The 26,743-nt window shown below is 40.7% G+C and overlaps 1 protein-coding gene across 1 annotated transcript; it reads right to left on the reverse strand.

Moving 5' to 3' along the window:
* Window positions 1–517: 517 nt before the first annotated feature.
* On the reverse strand, window positions 518–26,166 carry LOC105356120 (acyl-coenzyme A thioesterase 3-like). The gene is made up of 3 exons (XM_020710652.2): window positions 25,680–26,166; window positions 3,286–3,473; window positions 518–1,180 (listed from the first exon to the last, which is right to left on the reverse strand). The coding sequence occupies exons 1-3, from the start codon at window positions 26,134–26,136 to the stop codon at window positions 662–664; spliced, it is 1,164 nt and encodes a 387-aa protein (XP_020566311.1). The 5' UTR covers window positions 26,137–26,166; the 3' UTR covers window positions 518–661.
* Between the last annotated feature and the right edge of the window lie 577 nt (window positions 26,167–26,743).

Consider the following 26,743-nt stretch of genomic DNA (forward strand, 5'->3'; position numbering starts at 1 on the left):
TTAAAAACATATTCTAATAGTTTCAGAATTCCATTGATTATTGTTTTCACCAAAGCCATATCAATGCCATTAACATCAGTAGAGAATTTACCCTTCATTCCTCTTACCGTTTTTAATATTCCATTTTCAGTTACTGGCTTAAGAACCATTGAACTTGGATTTCTGTCAAGTAATATTTGCCCTTTCTTTCCAAATGTTCCTGGATCCCCGATTTGATTTTTAATTCAGGTCCCAGGTTTACAAAAAATTTTCCTTTTCCACTTAACTGTTGAAAATACTGTTATCCAAAGTCCTGCAGACATAAAGGCATCTATTACTGTTTCCATAGCCCAACATTTGAGAGGACTGAGACCAATTACTCACTGATGGCTGTTTAAAATGATGGGCATTATGGTGAGAGTTAGTTTGTAAAGAAAACACAATTTATTTGAACTATTGGAATTAAAATCAGAAGGAAAATGACAGAAAACTCTTAAAAAGACTCAAAGCTTATGTGATTTTTTTTTTTAAATGTGGGAAATCTCATTTTTTGCTCAGGCATCTTGTAAAATAGAAAACAAACTTCCTAAATGAAAAGTTTAGCTGTCAAACACATCAATAATCAAGACAATTAGAATGATATTTATATTAAAAGTCATAATTATTTAGACTTTGATTAAATCTATAATTTTCCATTCTTCTGCACAGGATCACAGCTCACATGACTTTTGAGGAACTCCTGGATCTTCTTCCACATGTGAACTTCAGCTGCTGCATGGGCCATTGATTCTCCCCCCCACAGAGCTGGCTTTTTTAAAAACCTGTTTAAGCTGGAGGAGCAGAACGGTCCATAAGGGGGCTCCAGAAAGTGTCCAGCTTTAGGATAACACACACTCTCAAAGTTTTTCTTCCCATGATGCTTCAGCCTCTCCTCCATCTCGATCATGTAAATGTTGCTGTCCCAATTAAGGTCGTCCTCTGGGGCCACAAAGAGGAAATGTGTGTTTGCTTGTTCAATGGGGATTAAAGTGGCTCTGTTCTCCTCTTTTAGAGGATCATGCATGGCGTACTTTGCAATGAAAGCTCCTGACTGTGTAGGAATGAGTTTCTTGGCCTCCACACCTGGGACAAAAGCAGCGAGAGAAAGGGCAACATCTGCTGCCTTTGATTTTGAAACAATACCAATCCGTTTACTGCCCACCTGCAATCACAGTAGAAGATAAGATACATAAGTGATGATAAAACTTTATACAATTGTAAAAACATAGAAAGATTCTTTTAAGCAGGACTATCCAACTGAATCCAGTCTGTGGGTCAGTTGGTTCCAGAAAATTATATACTATGTTATTTAGACCCTTAGGCACACTAGATTACAAGGGTCAATTTTAACAAACAGAGAATAAAACGGCTTTTTACATATATAAGGTGCACCTCATTCTGGGGCACATTGAGCAAAACAAAACATTCTCGTAATGTTTAGATGTCCAAAAGGCAGGCAAAAAAGCATTTTTAAGAAGGATTGATGGAAAGATTTGTGAGAGAGCTGTTATTCGTTTGAACCTCTTATATCTCCCTAACCAGCCTTTGCAGAAGGAGCACACACGTTACTTTCATAAATGAAACTTTAAAGAAATTGAGTTTAAAAAAGAACAATTTCCATCTCAATATCAACTAACTGGATAAATAGGAAAACTTTTAAAGGAAGAAGATGTCAAGTCCAGATGCCTTGACTTAACTTCAAGACATCACCTGAATAATCTTCATTGACAAACAAATATATCATACTTTACTTACAACTACCACTGTAATAAAGTTGCTGGATTCCCATTTAGCAATATACTACATTTTTGAGATGATTGTATTTATTTTGTTGGTATTGCCTGCCACACCTAAAAACTTACTTGACATGTAATGTGCAATAAAGGTTTCTGAACTGATGTAATTTCTTTTGAAGATAAACCAACACTTCTATGTTACTTGATATCATTATGAATTGATTTTACTAAATAATCTGCACTTGGACTCCTAAAGTGTAAAAAACATTTAATAAAACGCTGGGTATCGCAGCAAAAAATGGTAACTGTACAAACAAAAGAACTCTGCTAATAAAAAGAAATATTGTTGCTAATAAAAGAAATGCTACAACTAAAATGAAATGCAGCAAAAAATGCTTCAAATAAATAAGCAAACTTCACATCCATCCATATAACCAGTGTTACCCACACCTTAGATTGTTGTTGGCATGAGTATAAAGGATAAAAACAATTACAACCACAGCGTTCAGCTGCCAGAAAAATTTAACAGTCAGTTTTTTCCACTCTGATGTATTTTTGTTCCAGGCTCTCAGTACCTGTGAGTTGTGTTTGTCTGGGCTAACCAAATAACACATTAAAAATTACACAAACATCAAACACCAACATCTACACTTACTTTGTTTTTCATTTTACAATTCATTCTCCTGTTCTTTTTCTCCTTCTCACAGTCAGACATGGGTAAATACCATCCCCGATGATCATCTGCTTTGGCTTTTTTATTTGCATGATTATTTATTTTGGAGCAGCATTTCTTTGTATTTGTAGTGTTTCTTTTGGAAACTGGAAAATGGAAATGTCGTGCGTGTGGTAAATTTCTCATGAAGTATCCAAAAATACTTTAAGTTACATGCGCTTAAAGCATTCGGGTCATGCTGTTGTATGGTGCCCTTCTGTCATTATGTCATTAGCAGGGTGCAATACCAGTCCCGTTCTGACTGCGGGCAAATGCTGCACACTCAGGATGTGCCTGTGATTTGCTACTACCTGTCGGACGCCTGTAGGATACCCACACAAACTACGCCCTGATTGTCTGTTTTCATAAGTTTTGACAGGCTGCTTAAACCCATCTGTACACAAGCAAGGAGTAATAGGAACATTACAGCACTGAGAAGAAACAAGAGGCTACCAACTATTTCCAAAGGAGCCAATAAAGAGCCACATCAACTGAGCCAAAGAAAGAAGGAGAAGTGACAGAGAAACAACCAAGTCCTCTCGTACGAGTCAGTTGCATGCAGGAAACTCGAAAGGATCTTCAACTTACAACATCCCCTTTGATTTTAAACCACACATTGAGGAACACAACTAGCCTTTCATGTTTTTTTTAATATTTAGAATGTATAGTATTGAGGGTCTAAAAACTAGTTACCAAATATATTTCAAGTTAATGACATTTATAATTGTATATAACTCAAATATTTCCAAGATCACACTGTTCCTCATTAGTTTGAATTATTTTTTAAGATGTTACTCATTATTAGAGGAAATTTGTTACCTTTGGTTGCTGCAGTAAAAAAGTAATCGCTTCCTCAAAAGGGTCCAGGTGCAACATTTTCACGTTAACTGACTCTTCATTGATGACTGGAACTGTGAGAACCACAAATCCTTTATCTGCCAGCAGAGCTGCTCTTTTCTCTGACATGACGGTGGACAGATCCAACACAGCAGGGAATGGACCTTTTCCTGCAAAAGATAAAAATGTTCTTTGAAAATAGTTTTGCCTTTATTTTGGTAAAATGTACACTGTCTTTATGCGTCTGTCTTCAAGTTTCATGTTTTTTTTTCCATGTGGCACACTCTTGTTAAATTCCTGTTTTCCACATCCCTGTGCAACTGGTATTCCTATTTTACCTATTTTAATTATTATATCTATATAAATTGCCTAATAAACCCAGTAGGGTATTCCCGCAAAAACGCTGAATCTGCGAATGTGGAGAATCCCCCAGCAGGCATAGAATGTCCGTCACTGATCCTTACTAATAAAAACCCTTCTGAAACATTTATTAAAGAACATTGGAATATTGCTCAACAAAAATAGGATTTTATTTTATTCATAGCAATTGACTGTGTCACTCTGTGCCTTAAAACCAGGAGCCTGTGCTTCCTCCTCCATCAGTTAATTGCAATAGGGCATCTTCTTCCAGAAGAGGCTGGTTTCATCCATATTACCGTAAATTCCGGACTACAAAGCGCACCCGATTACAAGCCGCACCCACCCATTTTTACGTGTTTAATTAATTTTATACATACACAAGCCGCGTCAGAGTACAAGCCGCGCATGTGTTAGGCGATATTGTCATCCTGACAGATCACGGCCAGCATCCCAGAGTGAGTGCAGTTCATTAGTATGTTGTGGGTGTAGCCAGCTTTGCCTCTGACCCATGCATTTGAGTGTATCGACATCTGTCAAACAGCATGGACCTGTATTCTGTTCACAAGTTCCTCAGTTATGGTGTTTTTATTTCATTCTTTTTTTTTTTTTTTTTACTTATTGACAATCTAGGTATCATACATAAAATTACAAACAGTAACCATATAATCAACATTACATCCCTCAGTTATGATGAGGAAATTTACATCCGCGATTCCACATTTCCCATGAGTCTTAGGGGCTAAAGGCGGGGCCAACGCCCGGCTCGCCATACTGTTGTTCGTGTTTAAGAATGAGCAAGTATCAGCAGTGCATGGAGGGGTGAACGGGAAAAGCTCTCCTTCCGCTTGTGTCGCGGCAGCGTTATGGGAGTAACAGGACTGGTTAAAAAACACACCGGTAAAATAAAGCAGCGGCGACTGAAAAGCGCGCGCCTCAGTGCGGCGCGTGCGTCAGAATTCAGAAGCCTCTGCACTCCGTGGACACCTCTGCGCTCCGCGCTCCCGCGCGCTCCTTGTCTCCCCTTCCTATCTACTCCGACACCTCTGGCCAGGGCGGCTTCAAGGAGGAGCACTTCGTCCCCGTTGCGCCGGTGGAAGAAGCAAATCGTGTCTGTGCAAAGCAATCGGACTTAATACTGTACGTTTTGTGTATGAGGGGCGGATGCGTTGTTACGTGTGGGAGCCATCAGACTGTCATCGGCCCCGCAGCTCTATAAGAGCAGCAGGAGAAGATGTCTCCAACTCACACGGAGGCTGTGAGCTTTTAAAAGCAAAATTCCGCTTTTACGGTTTCCTTAGAAACCGTAAATGGAGTGTACATTCACTCCATGCGCTGTTCTCTCCGTCACGCAGCAAACCGGCTTTTCCAAACCCGTTGGTGATGGTGGACTTTTTTACGCTGCTTTTAACGATTGCTTTTAACTTAAAAGCTTCATCATATTGTAGCGGCGATCACGTGCACGTTGGGTCTAATGGCCCCAAAGGATTCTGGGATGCGGCCGGGCATGCGTGTTTCATTTTGTTGAACCACGACTGAAGTGTCTAAGACCTAAAGCCAAGTCCATGCTGTTTGGCTGCCAAGAGGTGTGTTGAAAAGAAATGCCTTGTGCTTGGAGTTGGATAGAGAGTTCAAACTATTCACTGAGTTCAAAAGTACGTACACGGTGGCTGTCAATGAAATCCATAAATTAGCCGCGTCACTGAAAAAGCCGCAGGGCTGTAAGCGCAGGAAAAAAGTAGCGGCTTGTAGTCCGGAAATTACGGTAATCACCTGCTCATGATAATTATTCTCTGCAATGATCTTCCTCATCATATCAGGATATTTTCTGGCTGCTTCTGAGTCAGCTGATGCCATTTCTGTGTGCAGGGGCACAGACTTCAGTTAAAGGATTCAGGAACCTGTGGAACCAGCTGTGAAATATTCTTCAGCATCCGGTGTTCGGTGTTCTTCATCTCCGCTCCTCTCCTCAGAAATTCCCACAGCTCCTCCCTCAAATGCCCAGCATGTAAGATGTAATCCATTTTTAAATCATCACAACCACTAAACACCAAACCAGGGGGGTATTCCAGAAAGCATGTTTAAACTACCCTGACTTTAACTCTGAACTCTGTCTGAAATCCGCCTGAACTTGCTTACTCTGAGTTAGAGGTAAGGAAATTCGGGTCGGGGACTAAAATGACAATTACGTTCGGGTCGGGCTTCTCTCTCGCTGACTTTTTTAATAAATATATGTTTATAAAATACTAAAACGATGTGTGGATACTAAACTAAGGAATACTTGTTATAAATAAATAATTTGGTTAAAACAGAGAAGGCACTGTAGGTAATTGGTATATAACTACTACTAAACAGGAAGTGCAGACGCAGGGCTGCAGTATTTCTTCGTCTAATTAAGCGAGTGTGGATCAAGATCTCTCTTTCACTATCTTTGTCAGGCCTCTTATTCTGTGTTCCAGCGTTATTTCGTTGTGCAAATGCATTTATCATGATCATAAAAATTTTAACCTTAAGAAATCTTGCGTTTTTTTCTGCCAAGAATACTATGGGATAAATTGAAATTTTGGGTTTGCTTCGGGCTTGGGCCTGCAAATCAAGTTAATTGGTCGGGCTCGGGCTGGGTTGGGCTTTAATGCCCACAGGCCTGGGTCGGGTCGGGCTGGATTTTTTAGGCCCGATCTTACCTCTACTCTGAGCATGTCTGTTCCAAAAGACCGGATAGGAGTTAGCGTAATTACGCTCGACTTGGTAACCCTGGGTTAATGCACGTGCACGACAAGAACATAAAGACATTCTCAATGGATCGCCGATTTCCAGAGTCACCATGGAAACACATGGAGAAAAAAAGAGAGCACTGTACTTGAGTGAGAAGGAGTCTGACAGCGGATGAAGATTATATGCCCATCAAGTAAGGGTTAATGGCCGACGAAGTATGCATTGTCACTTTTTAACGCACGCCGTGGAAGCCTGAACCGTCCAAAGCAAATATTAACCAGTTTTTAAGTCCTTAATTCTTGTTTTTTCTGATTTGGATCGCTTTTCTCACAAAAATCAGACTATTTTTTACGTGCTGCAGTCAGGATTGGGCAATATAAAGCGATATATATATGCTGATCTTATTCCGATGGGTTGAATAAAGCATCAGTTCAGAGAGAAAGTTCACCTCTTACCGCTTGTTTTTGTCCAAATGATGAAGCAAAAGGTTGTTTTAAAGAAGCCAGCTCGGTGATACGAAACATTTAAGCTAGGTGACTGGAACTTCTTTTTTCACCATGCGGTTATTATTCTCCCGGACCATGGTATAAAAAAGTCATACAGCTGCATCAGCAAAACAAAAGAAAAAGAGTTTCTGCTTGGAGAAAAATAACGGACAGAGTAATCGCATGAGTTTCTGTTCTAATTTCCAAATACATTGTGATGTTTATATATACAACTTATAAAACTTAATGAATTGATTCAATTGGTAACAAATAATTGAGTTAAATTTATTAAACCTAATTTCTTACGTCTATCCAACTCAATAGTTGTTTATAGAACTCAAATTTACATATTTATCTTACTAAATGTCATTTTACTCCAATTCAATTAACTGTTTTTCTATATTAATTTATTGCATTTCTTGAACTCTCATATGTGTACTGCTCCAAGGCCTTTGAAGCTTGCATCGACATGCAGTTCATAGGGCTTTGTAGTGTTGGCGAAGGCTAGTACTGGTGCATGGGTCAAGCAGTGAATGATCTGGTTGAAGGCTTGAGAACAGGCATCATCCCACCTCTCACCAAAGGGTTTAGACTCTTTCAAGTAAGTCTTAGAGGGATCTGGGCATTTTTTCTGCTCTTTTGAGTTGAGGCATAGCCTTTGGTCAGCTCTGTGAGTGGTCTCACAATAGCGGCATAACTGGTTATGAACCTCCGGTAATACCCACAGAAACCCAAGAAAGATCTCAGAGTCTTTAAATCTTTGGGCTGAGGCCAGGTGGTAACCGCCTCGCTTTTCTGAGGATCAGGAGAGACACCTTGAGCAGACACAATATGCCCGAGGTACTTCACCTGTGGTTGAAAAAACTGGCATTTGTCCCGGGAAATTTTTAGGCCAGCCTCTTCAAGTCGATCTAAGACTTTGAGGAGTCTTTCCTCGTGTTCCTCCAGCGACTTTCCAAAAACAATCAAGTCATCAAGGTAAACCAGGACCTCCAGAAGGTTCATGTCTCCGACTGTCTTTTCCATTAGCCTTTGGAAAGTCGCTGGTGGACCTGTTATTCCTTGAGGCATTCTCTCAAATTGGAAAAAACCAAGTGGGCAAATGAATGCCGTTTTCTATTTGTCCTCCTCTGCCATGGCTATCTGATAGTAGCCACTACGTAAGTCCAATACAGAGAACCACTTGCTTCCAGACAAAGAGTCGAGAGCTTCTTCTATGCAGGGGGTTGTGTACTGGTCTGGCACTGTCCGACTGTTTAGCAACCTGTAGTCTATGCACATCCGTATTGCTACATTCTTCTTGCGAACTATGACAATGGGAGATGCATAGGGGCTACGGGACTCTTTGATGATGCCAGCACCCAGTAGTTCTTGCATATGTTTCTCACATCCTCTATGTCTGCAGGAGCCAGTCGTCGTGATCTTTGACGGAAAGGACTTGGGTCCGATAGACGGATGGTGTGCTCTACATCCTTGGCTAGGCCTACGTCCCACTTTTGTACTGAGAAGACTTGGGAATGGGTAACCAGTTTTCGTCTAAGCCGATCTTTCCATTCCTTTGGAATAGGGGATTCACCAAAGTCGATCTGACAGCTATCAAACCTTGGGGATTCTAGATTTTGGATGGGCATGGAGATTACACTTTCAGTGAGATACACATGAGCCATGACAGCTCCCACTGGAACAATGGTCTCTTTGATAGACTGGTTTTGCACTAAGATTCTGAAATTGTTGACCTGTACGTATCGAATTACATAAATGCCAAAAATTGAAAGGGCGTAAAGACAACTGAGCGGGCGTATTTAGAAACTGAGTGAGTGAACCTTAAAACTGTGATGGCGCAATTCTAACCAAGCGACCCCGTATTTTACAACTGAACGGCTGAAATCCTAACTGAGCAGGGATCCTGCTCGGTCAGTTCTCCTTTGCGCCCTCACCTGGATTTACGCTCAGTGATAAGGGGGCGTTTTTGTCACTTGGGGGCGGCATTCAGGGGTGTGTTTGTCACTTAGGGGCAGGAACCTTTCTGGTTGATCTGATTGGCTGAAATTTGCATGTCAAGCAGCGGGGCGGGACTTTAATTTCAAATAATAATCCTCAATAGCTCTGAAGATGCCAGATTTTTTTTTTGCAAAATCTTTATTTTAGTAGGAAAATATAATATAATAAAATAAAATAAGGTCATGATTAATCAGTACAGGAAGTTTTGTGTCAGTAACTACAGCATCTTCAAAGCCATTGAGCATTTTTGACCATATCTGGTCAATATTTAAATATGAAAAATTCCTAACAATAAACAACGTGAATTATGACATAATCTTTGTTGCAGTAGGACAATGAGGTCATGATTACTCAGTACAGGAGGTTTGGTGACAGAAGCTTTAGTATCTTCAGAGCTATTGAGTATTTATGTTATGATTCATATCTCTATTAAATTATAAAAACTATAAGCAATAAAATGGAGGTTGACTTTCTAACAAAATTTAGTATAATAAATAATAATGTACCATGACTATGCTGACGAGTCTTCATTACCAGTTCATATAAATATAGACATTTATTCGCTTTTTAAAAGTTCACTGATTTTTACAGAATGGTGTTTCACAGAGGTTGCACTTTATTGACGGTCCCTTAGCAGCCGGCTCGCTGCTCTGTTTGCATTCACAGCTTGAAACGAACAATTCTGATTAAAAGGCAATAAAAACGAATTTTTTTCTTTAAAAATGCTTTTGTAGTTCACTCTCTGTGTTAATACAAAATGAGTGAGATACTTGCTGACACATTTGAACGTTTATCAGAAGAGTTATTGAAGCAGGAAGTCCGTCTGTGAAGATCTAATTTAACCGAACTGCAGCTGCTCTATTCCCGTGTTCCTCCGCGTAGCTGATAGCTGCAGTTTAAACTATGCCTCATAATCGTGTCTCTTTGCATTTCCAGGGTTTCCAAACGAAGTTGTTCTGCATTATTCACATATCTGCTCCTTTGTACTATGGGGGGGGGGGGGTGTCTTCTTTCACGGCCTTATGGTTGTGAAAGTAGTGAATATAGAAAATATGATAAAAGGCAGAGAGCCGCACGCAGCTCAAGAGCCGCCTGTTAAACCCCCCCCCCCCCCCCCCCCCGCACTGAAAATGAAGGTCCCGCCCCTCTGCCTCGCCGATAGGCCATGCAAATTTCAGCCAATCAGATCAACCAGAAAGGTTCCTGCCCCAAAAGTGACAAAAACGCCCCCTTAATACTGAGCGTAAATCCACATGAGCGCGCAAAAAGGAATTGACCGCGAAGATCACTTCTCAGTTAGAATTGCGCCTGCGCGGTTTTAAGCTTCACTCACTCAGTTCCTAAATACGCCTGCTTAGTTGTCTTTGCGCCCTTTCACTTATTGGCAGATTTGTAATTCCATATGTACGGCATTGGCTGGTACCACCATGGGCTGTAAAAGTACATCTCCTGGCAGAGGTGCCAATGGAGATGTGTCCACCATCAGAATCTCTTTGTCTACTGCTTTTTTGAGGTCAACTTTACAGGAAACTTGCAGGTCTTTTCCAGGAGGCAGAATCAAATGGCTCGGACCCTTCCATATCACACTGCCCACCTTATCACTTGAGGCTAAAGACACCGAGCCTGCCAGCGTGTGTGTCTTGTCACAATGGGCTTGGATACCTAGGGTCTTAGTAATATCCAACCCCTTGCTCTTTACATTGCGTTACCAGGTCACGTACATGCCTGGTATTTGTGCCCACAATGACTGGGATCTGATCTTCTTTTGGACTGGGGCAGATTAATGCAAGAACTGTCGCAGTGTGGCTGGTGCCCATTACTGCAGCTGAATACTCAACATCAACCACCACACAACCATGATAGGGGTAACTAAAACTGGGCTCACTTAAACCCCAGAGGCCAAGACCAGCCACAGGATGCACCGGGACCGAGGAAAGGTGCTTCTTGTACCATGGTTCAAAGATAATGGTGACCTTAGAGCTGCTGTCAAACAGTGCATCACAGGATTGTCCATTAATTTTTAAAGGCACAACACTTGGCGGTCCAATCAAACCTTCAGGGATTCCAGCTGGAGTTGGGGAAGTCAGTAGACCTTGTTTGACCTGACAGTTTGTGTCTGAGGTAGAATTGGTGTCTGTACTTTGACTCCCTTTCATCATCTTTACTGATTGAATGAGCTTTCTGATCACTTTGGTTTGGTTCTCACTATTGCGACACTTTGCCATGAAATGACCTTTCTCGCCGCATCGATAGCAAAACTGCTCGTCTGATTGTTGTCTATTTCGGCTAGGAGGGTTAGTTTTTTGCTTAACCTCCATGGCAGTGACAGACGTTGGTTTGGGCGAGGTCTCTGGAACCATCTCTCTCTGAGCCACTTTTTGTTGTAGTCTTTTGACTTGTTTTTTCAAAGCAGCGAGCTCAGTGTCACCACTGTGTTCATTTGATAATATTGTGGACACAGAAGTAGCACTATAACTCTTCTCTTTCACATCTTGAGAACTTGTCATGCAGGATGCTAACTTGGTCTTGAGTTCTTTAACTTCAGCTTTAAGACTTTGTATTTCTGTCGGGCTGACATCTATTGATTGCTTTGGTTGTATGGAGTGGACTGAAGTGTTTAGTCTTCTCCTTGAAGCCTCATACTCTTCTTCTGTACGGATTTCTCTTAAGAGCTGCAGGAAAGTAGGGGGTGCATTCTTTCTTTCTCGGAGATTAGCATGAGATCTGAAGCAACCGCCCCTCTCAGAAGCTGTTCTAAGCGAGCTCTCTCTTTGTAGTCAGCTGAGAACCCTCCCCTCTGTACAACTTTAGAGAGCGCTCTTTCCAGCCGTCTCAGAAAATCAGACAGTTTTTCTGTTGGTTGCTGTTGCATTAGCCGAAATGCAAAGTAGAGGTCATCCCCTGATTCAGCTGTGCCAAATGAGCTCTCTAGCGCCTCCAGGTAGACAGTGGGCTTTGCTTCAGGGTCTGCCTCTCTAATCGACTTTGCAATTCCCAGTGCGGGCCCCTTTGGCTTTCCATCAACCTGCGTCTTTTTCCTTCTCCGTGCCTTCACTTTCCTCCACCATGAGCCATGCCTGCTCAAGCCACTGGTCAAACAGCTCCTCATAAGGTGGGACCGGCATGTTCCCAGAGAAAAAACGTAACCGTCGTTATCCACCTTCAGACTGCGGCTTGTGAGCCTTTTGCAGGAAATCACCAACTGCTTGCAACATAGACTCCGTGGCGCTGACTTGTGGAACCAATTCTGGTAATAACCTTTTAATGTCATTCATAGTCTTTCCCTCAGCATCCATCAAAGCTTTCAACTTGAAACTGAAATCACTTGGGACTGGAGCTTCACTTAGGGTTATTATTGGCCAACTTGTCTCACTTCCTGCATGAAAAACTTCAGGTGGTACATTTTCATTGCAATCCTCTTTGCATTCACACAAAACCATCACACAGTTCTGGGTAGGATGGAACATTTGCCCTCTGGCACAGACTTGGCCCAAGCATTTAACAGTCTGTATGGTTTCCTCTATTTCAGCTGTTTCCACTTCTTCAGGAACCATGATCATGAGAGCTTTAACTTCTTCCAAACCTTCTCCCCTACACCACCTCTTCAGTTCTTCAGCCAGTTGGGAACGATCTGCCATCGTCTTACTGTCTTGCAATATTGGAAAATTTCAAAATCATTCACCTTATGAAAACTTTAAAGCTAAGCTATTGCCCCTTTAAATTTATTTATAACGACCCAAAATATCCCAGCGGTGCCTCCATTTTATGTAGCCCTTTTGTACTCGTAGATTAAATGAGTGGGCTCTGGGTTCTTATTCTCTGATCAATTTTACTGAAAGTAATAATATTTTGGATCAATGGCACTATTTAAAATAATCGTGAACTCCCCGGGGAATATGAAACCAAATAATCAATAAAATCCCAACACAAGTTATAATATGAACATTAACCCCTTTTTTTAATGAAAGTTAAATGAATATAAAATAAAGCAATAATAATATGTTGATTTTTACCAAATAAAGCAAAATATAGACTCTTACTGCACAAATAAAAATCACACACTCACAGTGTAGGCAAAACTCTCAATCACAGTTCAGTAAATTAGTTTTAAACTTATGCTAAAGCCGGCAAACCCTTTTTCAAATCCTACGTTGCAGGCCTGAATCGCTGCTTGGGTTCGTAGGGACCAAAAACTCCACAGTCGCTTCACTGAACCAGCAAAATAAAATAAAATAAGGTACCTTGTGCACTTTAGTTTTAATTCCAACCAACTTCTCTTCTCCTCGCGATGCTCCTGTCCGGGAATGGCACATTCCGACTCACAGCTCCGACTCCATTTTGAAACATACGTTGCCGTTAGCAGTCACCAATTCCTCGTCCTCGTCTCGTCTCCCACGTCGCCAGAGGTCCTCTGAGCTTCCTGGGTGGCTCAGAGTGCTATCTGGATCGAATCACTCGTTCTCCAGTCCGGGAACAGTCTTCTAGGAGTCTTTTGATTCAGCCGATCTTGTGGACACCAATTCAGTCCTTCGCTAAACCTGTTAACGTCGGCTCCTCACGAGGCTAACGTCACGATATATAACAGTCACAAGTCCTGAGCGAAGACTTACTGTAATTTACCAACGTTTTCAGCACTCGATCATTAAATGGACCATCTGGTGGATGAACCACGGCACAAACTTATATTATTTGGACATACGAACGAACGCATTCATTAGCTGCTCAGTCCTTCTCTGCCAAAACCGGAACTCTCCTTCGCTCTCTTTTTCCGCTCTCCCTCCAAACACCTCATGCACGTAACATCACGTCAATCAAATGTAACTACATTCAAACACTGTTAAAGCACTTCAAGTAGAACAACAAATGAGCTTCCATAAAGAAAATTAATTAATTGTAAAAAAATTATTTATTTATTTATTTAATCATGAACTTTTTTATTTGTCCCATTTTTACCCTGGCTACATATGTCTAAGTTTTAATTTTTAAACAATTAAAATAAATGATGCAGTATGGCTTGGCAATCTATAACATGTCACGGTTTAGGTTTTTCTGCTTTTGTGTTCCAGTTTTTTTTTTTGTTCTGTGATGTTTTGAGTTTAACTTCCTGTTTTATTTTGTAGGTCTTCCTGTTGGACTTTGGTTTGGAGTTTTACTTTGGTTCCCCTCTGTCCTGATTGTTTCCACCTGTGTCTCGTTGTCTTGCTTGTATTTAAATCTTGTCCTTCCCTTCCTCTTGTGCTGGTACATAGTTTGATGTTATGCTGTTCCCCTGTCTCTGTGTAGCTTTGATGTCTCCCCTTTTGAGTAATTCGAGTTTAGAGTATTCTAGCCTGCTCAAGCAGTGGTTTTTGGTTTTGTAGTTTAGTTTATTAAAGCCCCCGATCCCCTACAACCTCCTGCCTCCTTTTCTCTGCGCCTGGGTGCCTTCATCAACAGTGATGAAAGTCAGGCAAGGAAAAAATCCCTGAACTTTTCTTTGAGCGATATGGCGGGCACAGAGCGAAATTTTGGAAAAATACGTGGTCTTAGATGCATTCTGGTGCATTCTGGCAACTAGTTATTCACTTCTTTATCAAGAAACTAAGACTAATTGGAGCATCATGATTTGTCATTCAAACCCCTAGTTTGACTCTCCATTAAGGACTTGCTGGTCCTAAAAAAGAATTTGGAAAATTGCTCAAAGTAACACAATCCTACAATCTACGCTTTTCCTTAAAGCTGCAAAACATACAATTGCTAAAATATAGTAACATCAAAGCCCCAAATGGCAAAAAGAACACCAGTAACTATGATATTCTATGAAAATACCTCAGTTATTTATACATTATTTCTGCTTTAGAAATGACTGATGTACAACATCCACTTGCACTGTTTTCTCAAACTATAATTACATCAAAATATGGGATCTGCTTTAAACTATAATTCTATAACATAATACATCAATTCTTTAACACCAATACTAAGTAATCTGGGAAATATCAAAACAAACATACAAACTAAACTAAACATTGTAAACATTATTTTTTAAGGGAGTGCGGGTCCAAACCATCAAATACTTATAATTAATGTTAACTATACTGAACTAAATCATGGTAATTAGGAAATACAAATAAATTAGATAGAGAAATGTATTCAAAATAAAAACTGAAACTCAAAACTAAAATTGAAATTATTTCAAAATGTGGTTTTGAGATTATTTTACACAAAAAAGTATTTGACCTACACTACCTTAAAAATATTTTTTTTCCAGCCAAGACCACTTCAATTTGTTTTTTATCGTCTTCTCACAACTGAGGTCGTGACCACGCTCAATAATGACGATGCCTGCCATTATTTTAACACAAATTTGATCGCAAACTCTTCAGATGTGTTTGTGAAAATTTAGCGTGGGTCCGCCAGTTTTGGTCTCTAGGGAAGCGAGTCACGCTGACCACGTGGTGCAGACAGAGCCAATCAGACCCGTCGACGCATCCGAAAGCAACTAAAACGTCCCGTCATTGGTCAATTAGGCCGGGAAGACGAGAGATGGCCACGACCATAGAGGAAGCGATCTGCGGAGAAATATAGAAAATAAAGCTAAAATTAGCTGATTTCAGACCATTTTTTAATCCGGAAAGCGATTTGTCCGTAGAGATCAGGTCTTTATTTCCCGGAAAGTACGTTCGGTTTGCTCAAAAACCCGGATTTCCGGGAATTCCCGGAAGACTTTCATCACTGCATCAATCTCTCGTCGTAACATTATGGACCAGCCATACCTCTACCCAGCAGAGAGGGGCTGCCAGGAGGCAGAACGGACCTGTTTTCGGTGGACCCCTGACTGGTCCCAGATCCCCTACTCGGACTTCAAAGGGAGTCGCCTGGCCGTAAGAGGGGGCCGTTGTCGTCACCGCAGCCCTCAACGTAAGCCCACCCCTGTCTCCTGGATGGAGCTTGACGTTCTACAGCAACTGTCCTTCCTGGACCCTCTGGACCAGGATCTGTGGCTCTGGGAGGACTTTTACGAGGAGGAGGGGGTCGAGTTCCAGTGGGCTTTTGACTGTTTCCGGCTTCCTGCCTCCATCTTCGACGGGAGTCGTCTGGCTGTGAGGGGAGGACGCTCTACTTGACATCCCATCTTGGCTCCGGAGGTGGTCCTCGATACACCCCAACCCCTCCCTGCTCCCAGGAGGGTGCCGGACGCACCCCGACCCGTCCCTGCTCCCAGGAGGGTGCCGGACGCACCCCGACCCGTCCCTGTGCATATTCTCATGTCGTTAGAGCCTGATATTATTTCTTTAAATGAGACTCGTCTATCCAATTTAATACCGGAGCTGAATGGCTTTACTTGGATTGGACACAATCGGGTTGTGCACAGAGAAGCTGTTAAAGCATCTGGGGGTGTGGGAATATTTGTGAAAAATACTCTTTTGGACAGTTTTTCTTTGAGAATTAATAAAACCTATGATGGGATTCTGTCTATCTTTTGAGCATGGTTTGTCACAATTTTCGTTTATAGTAATTGTTATGTCTTGCTGCTGCTGCTTTGCTGCATCACCTGTCATTCTGCTCACCTGGCAGGTGTGGCTAATGATCTTGATCAGCACCTGCCAGGTATTTAATCCAGAGGAGGCCACAACCAGAGAAGGCATGCAGACAGAGCAGTGCAGGAGGCTGAGGAGCAGTTGTTTATGTGTAGGAGCTGTGCTGGTTAGTTTGTTTCCATTTTGATTCCCTCTTGGTCCTCAGCAGTCTTATACTGCTGGGTTATGTTATGTTAGTTTGGAGTTGTACCTTGGTAGTCCTAATTTGCGGGCTTTGTTTATTTATTTTCAATAGTTAGATTTTGTTAGGCGGCCTTAACAAGGAGATGCTGACTCCGACGGTCAACGTGGCTCATTCAGTTGTCTCCCTGAATTATTTTATGTTTGGCCAAGGCTCCAATCCCTTTGTCTTGTCTTTTGTTGGGACCAGCACAGTAATTATTTCTTTTTGTTTTACAGGACACAGGTTATTTCTACAACTTAATAAACTGTGTTCCTAAATGTATTTGATGTCCATATGTTTTGGCCCCTTTTGATTTCCCCTTGACTGGGACAGGTCTGCCTGTCGGGGCTTATCTGATAAACCTAATTGATGACAGAAGTAAACTCCCTGATCATTCAGTGCTCTATTTGCATCTTAAAACATTGAAACAAATATTTCAAATAATATGCAAGTTCATTCATTCATCTTCTTTACCGTTTATTCCCTTTCGAGGTCATGGGGTTGCTGGAGCCTATCCTGGCCACTTGGGCCCAAGGGATGCCCTGGAGTGGTCGCCAGTCTGTCGCAGGGTAGAATATCCTCAATCACACATCCATTCGCTCTCACATTCACACCTATGGACAATTTAGAGTTGCCAATCAACCTATGAAGCATGTTTTTGGACAGTGGGAGGAAGCTGGAGATCCCGGAGAGAACCCACAAATGCACGGGGAGAACATGCAAACTCCACACAGAAAGGTCCCCCATTGATGTAGTGTTTTTCATGTCCCCCAGCCGGGAATGGACCGGGGGCCTTCTTGCTGTGAGGCAAGAGCGCTAACCACTGCGCCACTGTGCAGCCCTAATATGCAAGTTGGTTTACAAAATAAAAAGCTAATCAGAAAACTGCCTTTTAATTTTCTGGGGAATATTCCAGGAAGCATGTTTAAACTAGCCTGACTTTAACCCTGAACTCTGGCTGAAATCCACCTGAACTTGCTTACTCTGGGTATGTCGGTTCCAAAAGACCGGATATGAGTTAGCGAAATTACGCTCCACTTGGTAACCCTGGGTTAATACACGTGCACGGCAAGTACATAGACATTCTCAATGGATCACCGATTTACGGAGTCACCATGGAAACGCGTGGAGAAAAAAAGAGAGCGCTACATTTCAGTGAGACGGAGTCTGAGCTTTTACTGACTGCGTATCAGGATTATACGTCCATCAAAAAAGTAATACGGCTGCATCAGCAAAATCCATTTTCCTTGTGACGCATATACATTTATATATATATATATATATATATATATATAAATAAATATAAAAAACTTATTCAATTTTGCCAACTTAACGTAAATGAATTACTTCTATTGGTAACAAGTAATTGAGTTAAATGAATTCAATTTATTCAACCTAATTTCTTACGTGTATAAAACTCAATAATTGTTTATACAACTCAAATTTACATATTTATTTAACAAAATGTCATTACTCCAATTCAATTAATATTTTTTCCATCTTAATGAATTATAATTCTTGAACTCTCATACGTCTCAGTTTGAGCTGGCAGATGTTCTCATTTTTTATATTAAAAAAAAATGAAACGCTATGCAAAAGTGCTCACAATTAGTTTATGAATTTCCACCATCATGGTCTTTATGTCAGCTGACCGTAGGGGTGCTATATAAACTCATCCTCTCCCTTCCTCTCACTTATGGTGCAGAGACATAGGCGTAATAGGACAAAATAACTCAACAAAACACGGTGAAACACAGTAAAACTTCTAAACACATTTGGTCAAAAAGCCACACTGAAACCCAAATCCGTCCAGACAGGCAAATGGAATGGTATCCCACAATCCTTTGCGGTGCCGATCTAACAGCAACATTTGAATGAAAGTAAAATAACTGTCTGAAAACTACGTGTTATTTTTAAACTGACTAAATAAAAAAATGATTTATCTTAACTGAAGCAAATAATTAAGTTAGATCAAAGTAAAAAGTTTATCTTTCCAAAATCATATGAGGTCTTATCACCCTCTCACGGTGGAAAAAGTATTATTTGAGCTTCTTCATCCACTAAATCCTCTTCAAATGGACACGCCATGCTGCTTCACCTCTCTGAAAACAAACTAACCTTCAACTAAACCTGCTCCAGACCAGGTTTCGTTCAGAGCATGAGTTGCCATGGAACTTGACCTACCCTGAAACATACCTCCATTTCTGGAACCGAAAGCTGAGGTTATCCACTTCCTTAGCTTCAAACTTACCGTGGGAGCTAGCATAACCTGCTTTCTGGAATACCCCCCAGGGGGGTATTCCAGGAAGCATGTTTAAACTAGCCTGACTTTAAGCCTGAACTCTGGCTGAAATCCGCCTGAACTTGCTTACTCGGGGTATGTCGGTTCCAAAAGACCGGATATGAGTTGGCGTAATTACGCTCGACTTGGTAACCCTGGGTTAATGGGCGTGCACGGCAGGTACATAAAGACATTCTCAATGGATCGCCGATTTCTGGAGTCACCATGGAAACGCGTGTGAAAAAAAAAGAAAACGCTGTACTTCAGTGAGACGGAGTCTGAGGTTTGAATGACGGCGTATGAAGATTACACGACCATCAAAAAAAGTAACACGGCTGCATCATCAAAAAAAAAGAGTTCCTGCGTGTAGAAAAAGAGCAGACAAAGTAAACGCACGAGTTTCTGATCTTATTTCCATTTTCCTTGTGACGCACATACATATATAACTTATCCAATTTTGCCAACTTAAATGAATTACTTCTATTGGTAACAAATAATTGAGTTAAATTTATTCAACCTAATTTCTTACGTCTATAAAACTCAATAATTGTTTATACAACTCAAATTTACGTATTTATCTAACTAAATGTCATATTAATTCAATTCAATTAATATTTTTTTCCATCTTAATTAATTATATTTCTTGAACTCTCAAATGCCTAAGTTTGAACCGGCAGATATACTCATTTTTATAACAATAAAAAAGACGTGGGGAATAATGCACGGAGTGCAAAAATTCGTTAAAGAATTTACCATGATTATGTTTACAAAGCTAAATCGTAGGGGTGCTATACAAACTCATCATCCTCTCCTTCACTCTCACTCATGGTGCAGAGACGTAAGCTCAGTACGGCAAAATAACTTGGCGAAGCATGGCAAAACACAGTAAAACAGCTAAACAACTAAACACATTTGGTCAAAAACCCACACTTAAACCCAAATCCGTCCAGACAGGCAAAAGGAATGATATCCCACAATCCTTTGCGGTGCCGATCTAACAGCAGCACCAAAGTTACACCTTCTTAATTGAATTACTTTGAATGAAAGTAAAATAACTGTCTGAAAACTACGTGTAATTTTTAACTGACTTACGAAAAAATTATTTATTTTAACTGAAACAAATAATTAAGTTAGATCAAAGTAAAAAAAAATATTTTTCCAGCATCCATATGTGGTCTTGTCACCCTCTCATGGTGGAAAAAGTATTATCTGAGCTTCTTCATCCACTAAATCATCTTCAAATGGACACGCCATGCTGCTTCACCTCTCTGAAAACAAACTAACCTTCAACTAAACCTGCTCCCGACCAGGTTATGTTCATAGCATGAGTTGCTATTGCAACTTGACATACCCTGATACATACCTCCATTTCTGGAACCGAAAACTGAGGTTATCAACCTTCTTAGCCTCAAACTTACCGTGAGAGCTAGCATAACCTGCTTTCTGGAATACCCCCCTGGAGTCAAAAGTCTGTTGTGAGTCTCTGTGAAATTGGTCTCCACCTGGGGGGTATTCCAGGAAGCATGTTTAAACTAGCCTGACTTTAAGCCTGAACTCTGGCTGAAATCCGCCTGAACTTGCTTACTCTGGGTATGTCGGTTCCAAAAGACCGGATATGAGTTGGCGTAATTACGCTTAACTTGGTAACCCTGGGTTAATGCACGTGCACACCAGGTACATAAAGACATTCTCAATAGATCGCCGATTTCTGGAGTCACCATGGAAACGCGTGGAGAGAAAAAAAAGAAAGCAGGACACTTGAGACGGAAGTGAGACAGAGTCTAAGATTTTAATGACGGCGGATAAAGATTATAAGTCCATCAAAAAAGTAACACGGCTGCATAATAATAAAAAAAAGAGTTTCTGCTTAGAGAAAAATAACAAAGTTTCTGATCTTGTTTCCATTTTCCTTGTGACGCAGATATATACAAACTTAAATAAATTTCTTCTATTAGTAACAAATAATTTAGTTAAATTTATTCAACCTAATTTCTTACGTCTATAAAACTCTATAATTGTTAATACAACTAGAATTTACGTATTTATCTAACTAAATGTCACATTACTCCATTAATATTTTTTCAATCTTAATTACTTATATTTCTTGAACTCTCATATGTCTTAGTTTGGGCCGGCAGATATGCTCATTTTTATAAGAATAAAAAGGACGGAAAAAAATGCTCCGAGTGCAAAAATTCAGCAAAGAATTTTCCATCGTTGTCATTTCAATTATTGCTGGTAGGGGTGCTATATAAACTCATCATCCTCTCCTTCACTCTCACTCATGGTGCAGAGACGTAAGCATAGTAGGACAAAATAACTCGGCAAAACACAGTAAAACAGCTAAACAACTAAACACATTCTGTCCAAAACCCACACTTAAACCCAAATCCGTCCAGACAGGCAAAGGGAATGATATCCCAGAATCCCTTGCGGTGCCGCTCTAACGGCAGCACCAAAGTTACACCTATTTAATTGAATTAATTTGAACGAAAGGAAGATAATTGTCTGAAAACTACGTGTTATTTTTAGGTGACCTAAAAAAAATGATTTATCTTAACTGAAGCAAATAATGAAGTTGGATCAAAGTAAAATGTTTATCTTTCCAACATCCATATGTGGTCTTATAATCCTTTTACGGTGGAAAAAGTATTATTTGAGCTTCTTCCTCCACTAAATCATCTTCAAATGGACACGCCATGCTGGTTCACCTCTCTGTAAACAAACTAACCTTCAACTAAACCTGCTCCGGACCAGGTTATGTTCAGAGCATGAGTTGCTATGGCAACCTGACATACCCTGAAACATACCTCCATGTCTGGAACCGAAAGCTGAGGTTATCAACTTCCTTAGCCTCAAACTTACCGTGGGAGCTAGCATTACCTGCTTTCTGGAATACCCCCCTGAAGGTAGTTAAACAAACACAGGAAAATCTGAACCATTGTTATGGTTGGTGTTGTAATGTTTTATATAAAGAAATGGATAAAAATAGACCAAAACAGAACTATAAAAGCAATAAAGGAATATGTAAAAGAAAACAGCCTTTTTGGAACAATGAATTGCAGAGTCTATGGGAAAAATTGTTTATCAGAGAAAGTATTTAAAATGCAAAGAAATGACTCTGAAAAGAGAGCTTCTATCTGGGTTTAAAAACTGTCAGTCATTTTGATAAGTTAAGATTATTTAAAAGACGTTTCAGGAGGGCTCTTCAGCTACAACTGCATTTGCAAAATAAGTCACAGCTATTTTGGAGGGAAATAAATAAACTTGGACCTAAAAGTAGAAGGCCAATTCCATATGAGATTCTAACAGACTCTGGAGAATCTGTTTTTCTAACAGAGCAAGTGTTAAACAAGTGGGAGTCAGATTATAAGAACTTGTTTACCTGTAATAGTAGTTCCCACTTGTTTGATTAACAGTTTTTTTCTGAATATGTGCAAATCCAAAAAAACTGCTTGAATACAGTGACATAAAAATTTCTCTAAACTCCCTTGACAGAATAAATCAAGATGTTTTAGACAATTGAGGAAGTTCTAAAAGTCAGTGAGAAAACTAAACTTCATAAAGTTGCTGGTGTGGATGAACTATCCAACGAGGTTCTTAAGTGTCTTAAATTGTTAAATACTTTACATTGTCTCTTTTGATTCTGTTTTAAGAATGGCTTTATACCATCAATTTGGTATCAATCGATCATCAAGCCGATTCCAAAATCCCCTCAAGCAGACCCAAGTGTCCCTCTGAATTATAGAAGCATTAGTCTTCTGAGTACCATGTATAAGGTGTTCTCTAGTATTTTAAATAATCGGTTATCTGAATATCTAGAAACAAACCAAGTCCTTGTAGAGGAGCAGAATGGATTCAGGAGAAATAGAGCGTGTATTGACAATATTTATGTTTTGTCCTCGGTGGTGAGAGCTAGACTGCAAAAAGGAGAAAAAAAGCTTTTGACTTGATAAAAAAAGACCTTCTTGAATATAAATGACTTATGTATGGTATTAATGATAAATTTTATAAAGCAATTAAAGCTCTGTACAAGGCTCCATTAGCCTGTGTACAGGTGAAAGTAAAAGTAAAGTAAAATAACTGTCTAATAACTACGTGTTTTTAGGTTGACTGAACTCAATTATTTGCTTCAGTTAAGATAAATCATTTTTTTAAGTTAGATCAAAGTAAAAAGCTTTATCTTTCCAACATCCATATGTGGTCTTATCATCCTTTCACGGTGGAAAAAGTATTATCTGAGCTTCTTCATCCACTAAATCATCTTCAAATGGACACACCATGCTGCTTCACCTCTCTGAAAACAAACTAACCTTCAACTAAACCTGCTCCAGACCAGGTTATGTTCAGAGCATGAGTTGCTACGGCAACTTGACATACCCTGAAACATACCTCCATTTTTGGAACCGAAAACTGAGGTTATCAACTTCTTTAGCCTCAAACGTGCCGTAGTAACCTGCTTTCTGGAATACCCCCCTGCTGACTCTGTTGGAGCTTTGTTTAGTTTTTCGAAAATGTGATGATTTCAATTATATGAAACAATAAAAATGGAAAACTTGACATTTTAATAATTTAGTATTTTTTCATAGAGGAGCTCCAAAATTATCTGCCCAGATTAAAAAACTGAGCCATGCTTAATCTTGGAGCAGACATCACTGTGACAGAGTCCTTGGTGCACTGATGCACCTGATTGGCTTCACCGGGGTATATCACAGGTTCAAAAGAAGCATCAATAGCTACTAAAAGAAAAACTGCTTTCCATTGAATTAATTTACTAAAGAGGAAAAGATTAGAAAATAATCTGGCCTGACTCAGTTTAAAAACTGCTTTTCAGCAGGTTCCTGCTCTGCAGTACATAACACTCAAATATACATAAAACAAACCATGACAAGCATTGACATAAAAAGTTAGTACATAAAACAGACATGCTCATCATTTCATTCATCTTCTATTCCGTTTTTCCCTTTTGGGGTCACGGGGCTGCCGGAGCTTATCCTGGCCACTCAGTGACGGTTTTTGATATGGGCGATGTGGGCGGTCGCCCAGGGCGGCACTTCGTGGGGGGCGGCATTTGGCGTGCCCGATGCGTGCGTTACGCACATATAGTGTTGTGCTACGATAGATGTCAACGATATTCAAAGAGGAAGCTTGCAGCTTTTAATTTGAAATTGCTTCAGCTGCCGACACTCAACACTTTTATTTTGATACATCAGACTGTTAAGAATGTCTTCATCCTATTTGCTCTTCACACTTATGGTGCAAAAAAAAAAAAAAATGAAATAACTCAGAGTGAAACAACGTAAAACAGGCACATGAAAAGGAATTGGGCAGAACAAACACCCGTGCTCAACCAAATTTCGACAAAAGCAGGCAATGGGGATTATTTCCCACAATTCCTTGCTCTGACACGGCAGACCCGACACGCACGTGACCACCGCCTTCTGCTGCAAGACATTTGCGGCCACACCTCTTTGCGGTAGTCTTTGGAACATAAGTCAAAAAACTCGAGAGGGGGGCGCAACTCACCGGTGGCTGGCTGAATCACACTAACAGGTGATTGGGAGTCTTTTTCTATCTGACAATCAACTCTGGGCCGCAGCTGCGCCTCCCGTCATAGAGACGGAGCCGCGTGTGTAAGAGGAAAGGGGAGGGGGAGGGGTGGTGCGGGCAGACCATTTTTTATGGATTGAGGTTTTTTGGAGGATTTCTACTGTAGGTGTTGCACAAAATTAGAGAAATGCCAAATATTTTTTGAATAATCCCACTGATGAGTTCTATGATTTAGTCTTTAATGTTTTATAAGACCTAAACATATTAATCACAATAAGTTTTTTTTTTTAGATCTAATCCCTCTGATATGTTTCACAAAGACACACACAGGACGTCACACATTAAGAAATTATTGCTAAAAATGAAGCAGGAGACCAGCTCTAAAAAAATGCTCTAAAAAATGATAAAAGAGCAAAAAAAACCCCGGAATTATTTGATTTGTAATTTCTTATTAATATTTCCAGGCTTTCTTTGTTTTGTTCAGAAGCATGTTCATATTTGTATAATTTTGACAGAATATATTTCTATGGAGAGCAAAATATTACAAGTTATTTAAGGTTTAACTTGTGTTCCTGTTTTAATTCATATTTATGTTCAAAAAGTTCAGTTTAAAAGGTTTAAAAGTTTAGCTTTAGTGTGTTCAGTAAATGTTTATCTTCTTCGGCCCAAAACCTTAAGCGTGTTTTTAACTTAGGCCCCCTGTGTGACTGAGTTTGACCCCCGCTGTAATACGAGTCAAGAAAAGTCATGCATTTTTTTTGTAAAATGGCTAAATAGAATATAAGGAACACAACAGGATGTTGTTGTCAAATTTTGTATGTGTGCGGGGGGGGGGGGGGCGCTGGTGGGGTTACTCGCCCAGGGAGTAAGTCAGTGTAGAACCGCCACTGCGGCCACTTGTGGGCGAAGGCAGGGGACACCCTGGACAGGTCACCAGTCTGTCACAGGGTTGAGTGTCCACAATCACACACCCATTCACACTCACACCTAGGGACAATTTAGAGTTGCCAAATTACCTATAAAGCATGTTTTTGGACGGTGGGAGGAAGCCGGAGATCCCGGAGAGAACCCACAAATGCACGGGGAGAACATGCAAACTCCACACAGAAAGGTCCCCCACTGAAGTTGTGTTTTTCATGTCCCCCAGCCGGGAATGGACCGGGGGCCTTCTTGCTGTGAGGCAAGAGCGGATTTTATTTAACCTTATAGATAGAATGTTATGTCAGTTATGCAACTATCCATACCTGGGGGAGTAAACAGAGCTCCATGAAAGTTCCCTTCTTCCACAGAAACTCGGCTGACCCCGTCTGCCATCAGAAACCTCTCATTGGTCGCCTCTGCCAGCATCCGGTCCTGTTCCTCTTCATCGTGCACAGAGAACTTCACCATGTGAGGCTCTAAAGCTTTGTCCTTAACAAAAAGTTTGTTAACAATGTTTGGTTTCAGCGTCGTCAGTAGACCCATCGGTTCAACTCCAACGTAGCTCCCGCTGAGTGAGGCGTCTCTGACCAGGTCAATCTCTCCATTTTCATCAGCCCTGTAAGTGGCTGAAGAGCTGAACAGAACTCCTCTTTCATCAGTCGAGCTGGCTTTAATGCGGACCACCTGCCTGGATTTCAGATGTGACACTTTTACCTGAATGGGTTTGTCGTACAAACACCTGGCACTTGGAAGCAGCCTCAGTCTGACTTGAGAGCTCATCTCGTCTGAGGAAAAACATATTTAGATCATTTATGTGGCAGTTAGTACGGTGGCCCAGAAGGGTCACAACACATTTACTTACTACATAACACAATAACTCATAACACAACACACTAACTCACAAAACATTAACTCACAACACAATAACTCACAACACATTAGAGGTAAGATCGGGCCTAAAAAATCCAGCCCGACCCGACACAGAGCCCGCGGGCATTAACGCCCAACCCGATCCGAACCCGACCAATTAACTTGATTTGCGGGCCCGAGCCAGAAGCAAACCCGAAATTTCAGTTTATCCCACAGTATTTTTGACAGAAAAAAACCCCCAGATTTCTTAAAGGTAAAATAATCGACATATTTTTATGATATTGAAAGTTATTTTCTTTCAAACAGAGAGTGGTCACTGCAGCCACGCGCAGAGTCAAGCTCGCTGCTGTGGCATAGAGTTCCGCCGGAAGCGCTGCGCATAGGTTCCTCCCTACATGATAAATGCATTTGCACAACGAAATAACGCTGGAACACAGAATAAGAGGGCAGACAAAGAGAGTGAAAGAGAGATCTTGATGCGCACTCGCTTCATTACGCGGAGAAATTCTGCAGCCGC

The sequence above is a fragment of the Oryzias latipes genome, chromosome 17, assembly GCF_002234675.1.
Source record: "Oryzias latipes chromosome 17, ASM223467v1".
Lineage (NCBI taxonomy): Eukaryota > Metazoa > Chordata > Actinopteri > Beloniformes > Adrianichthyidae > Oryzias > Oryzias latipes.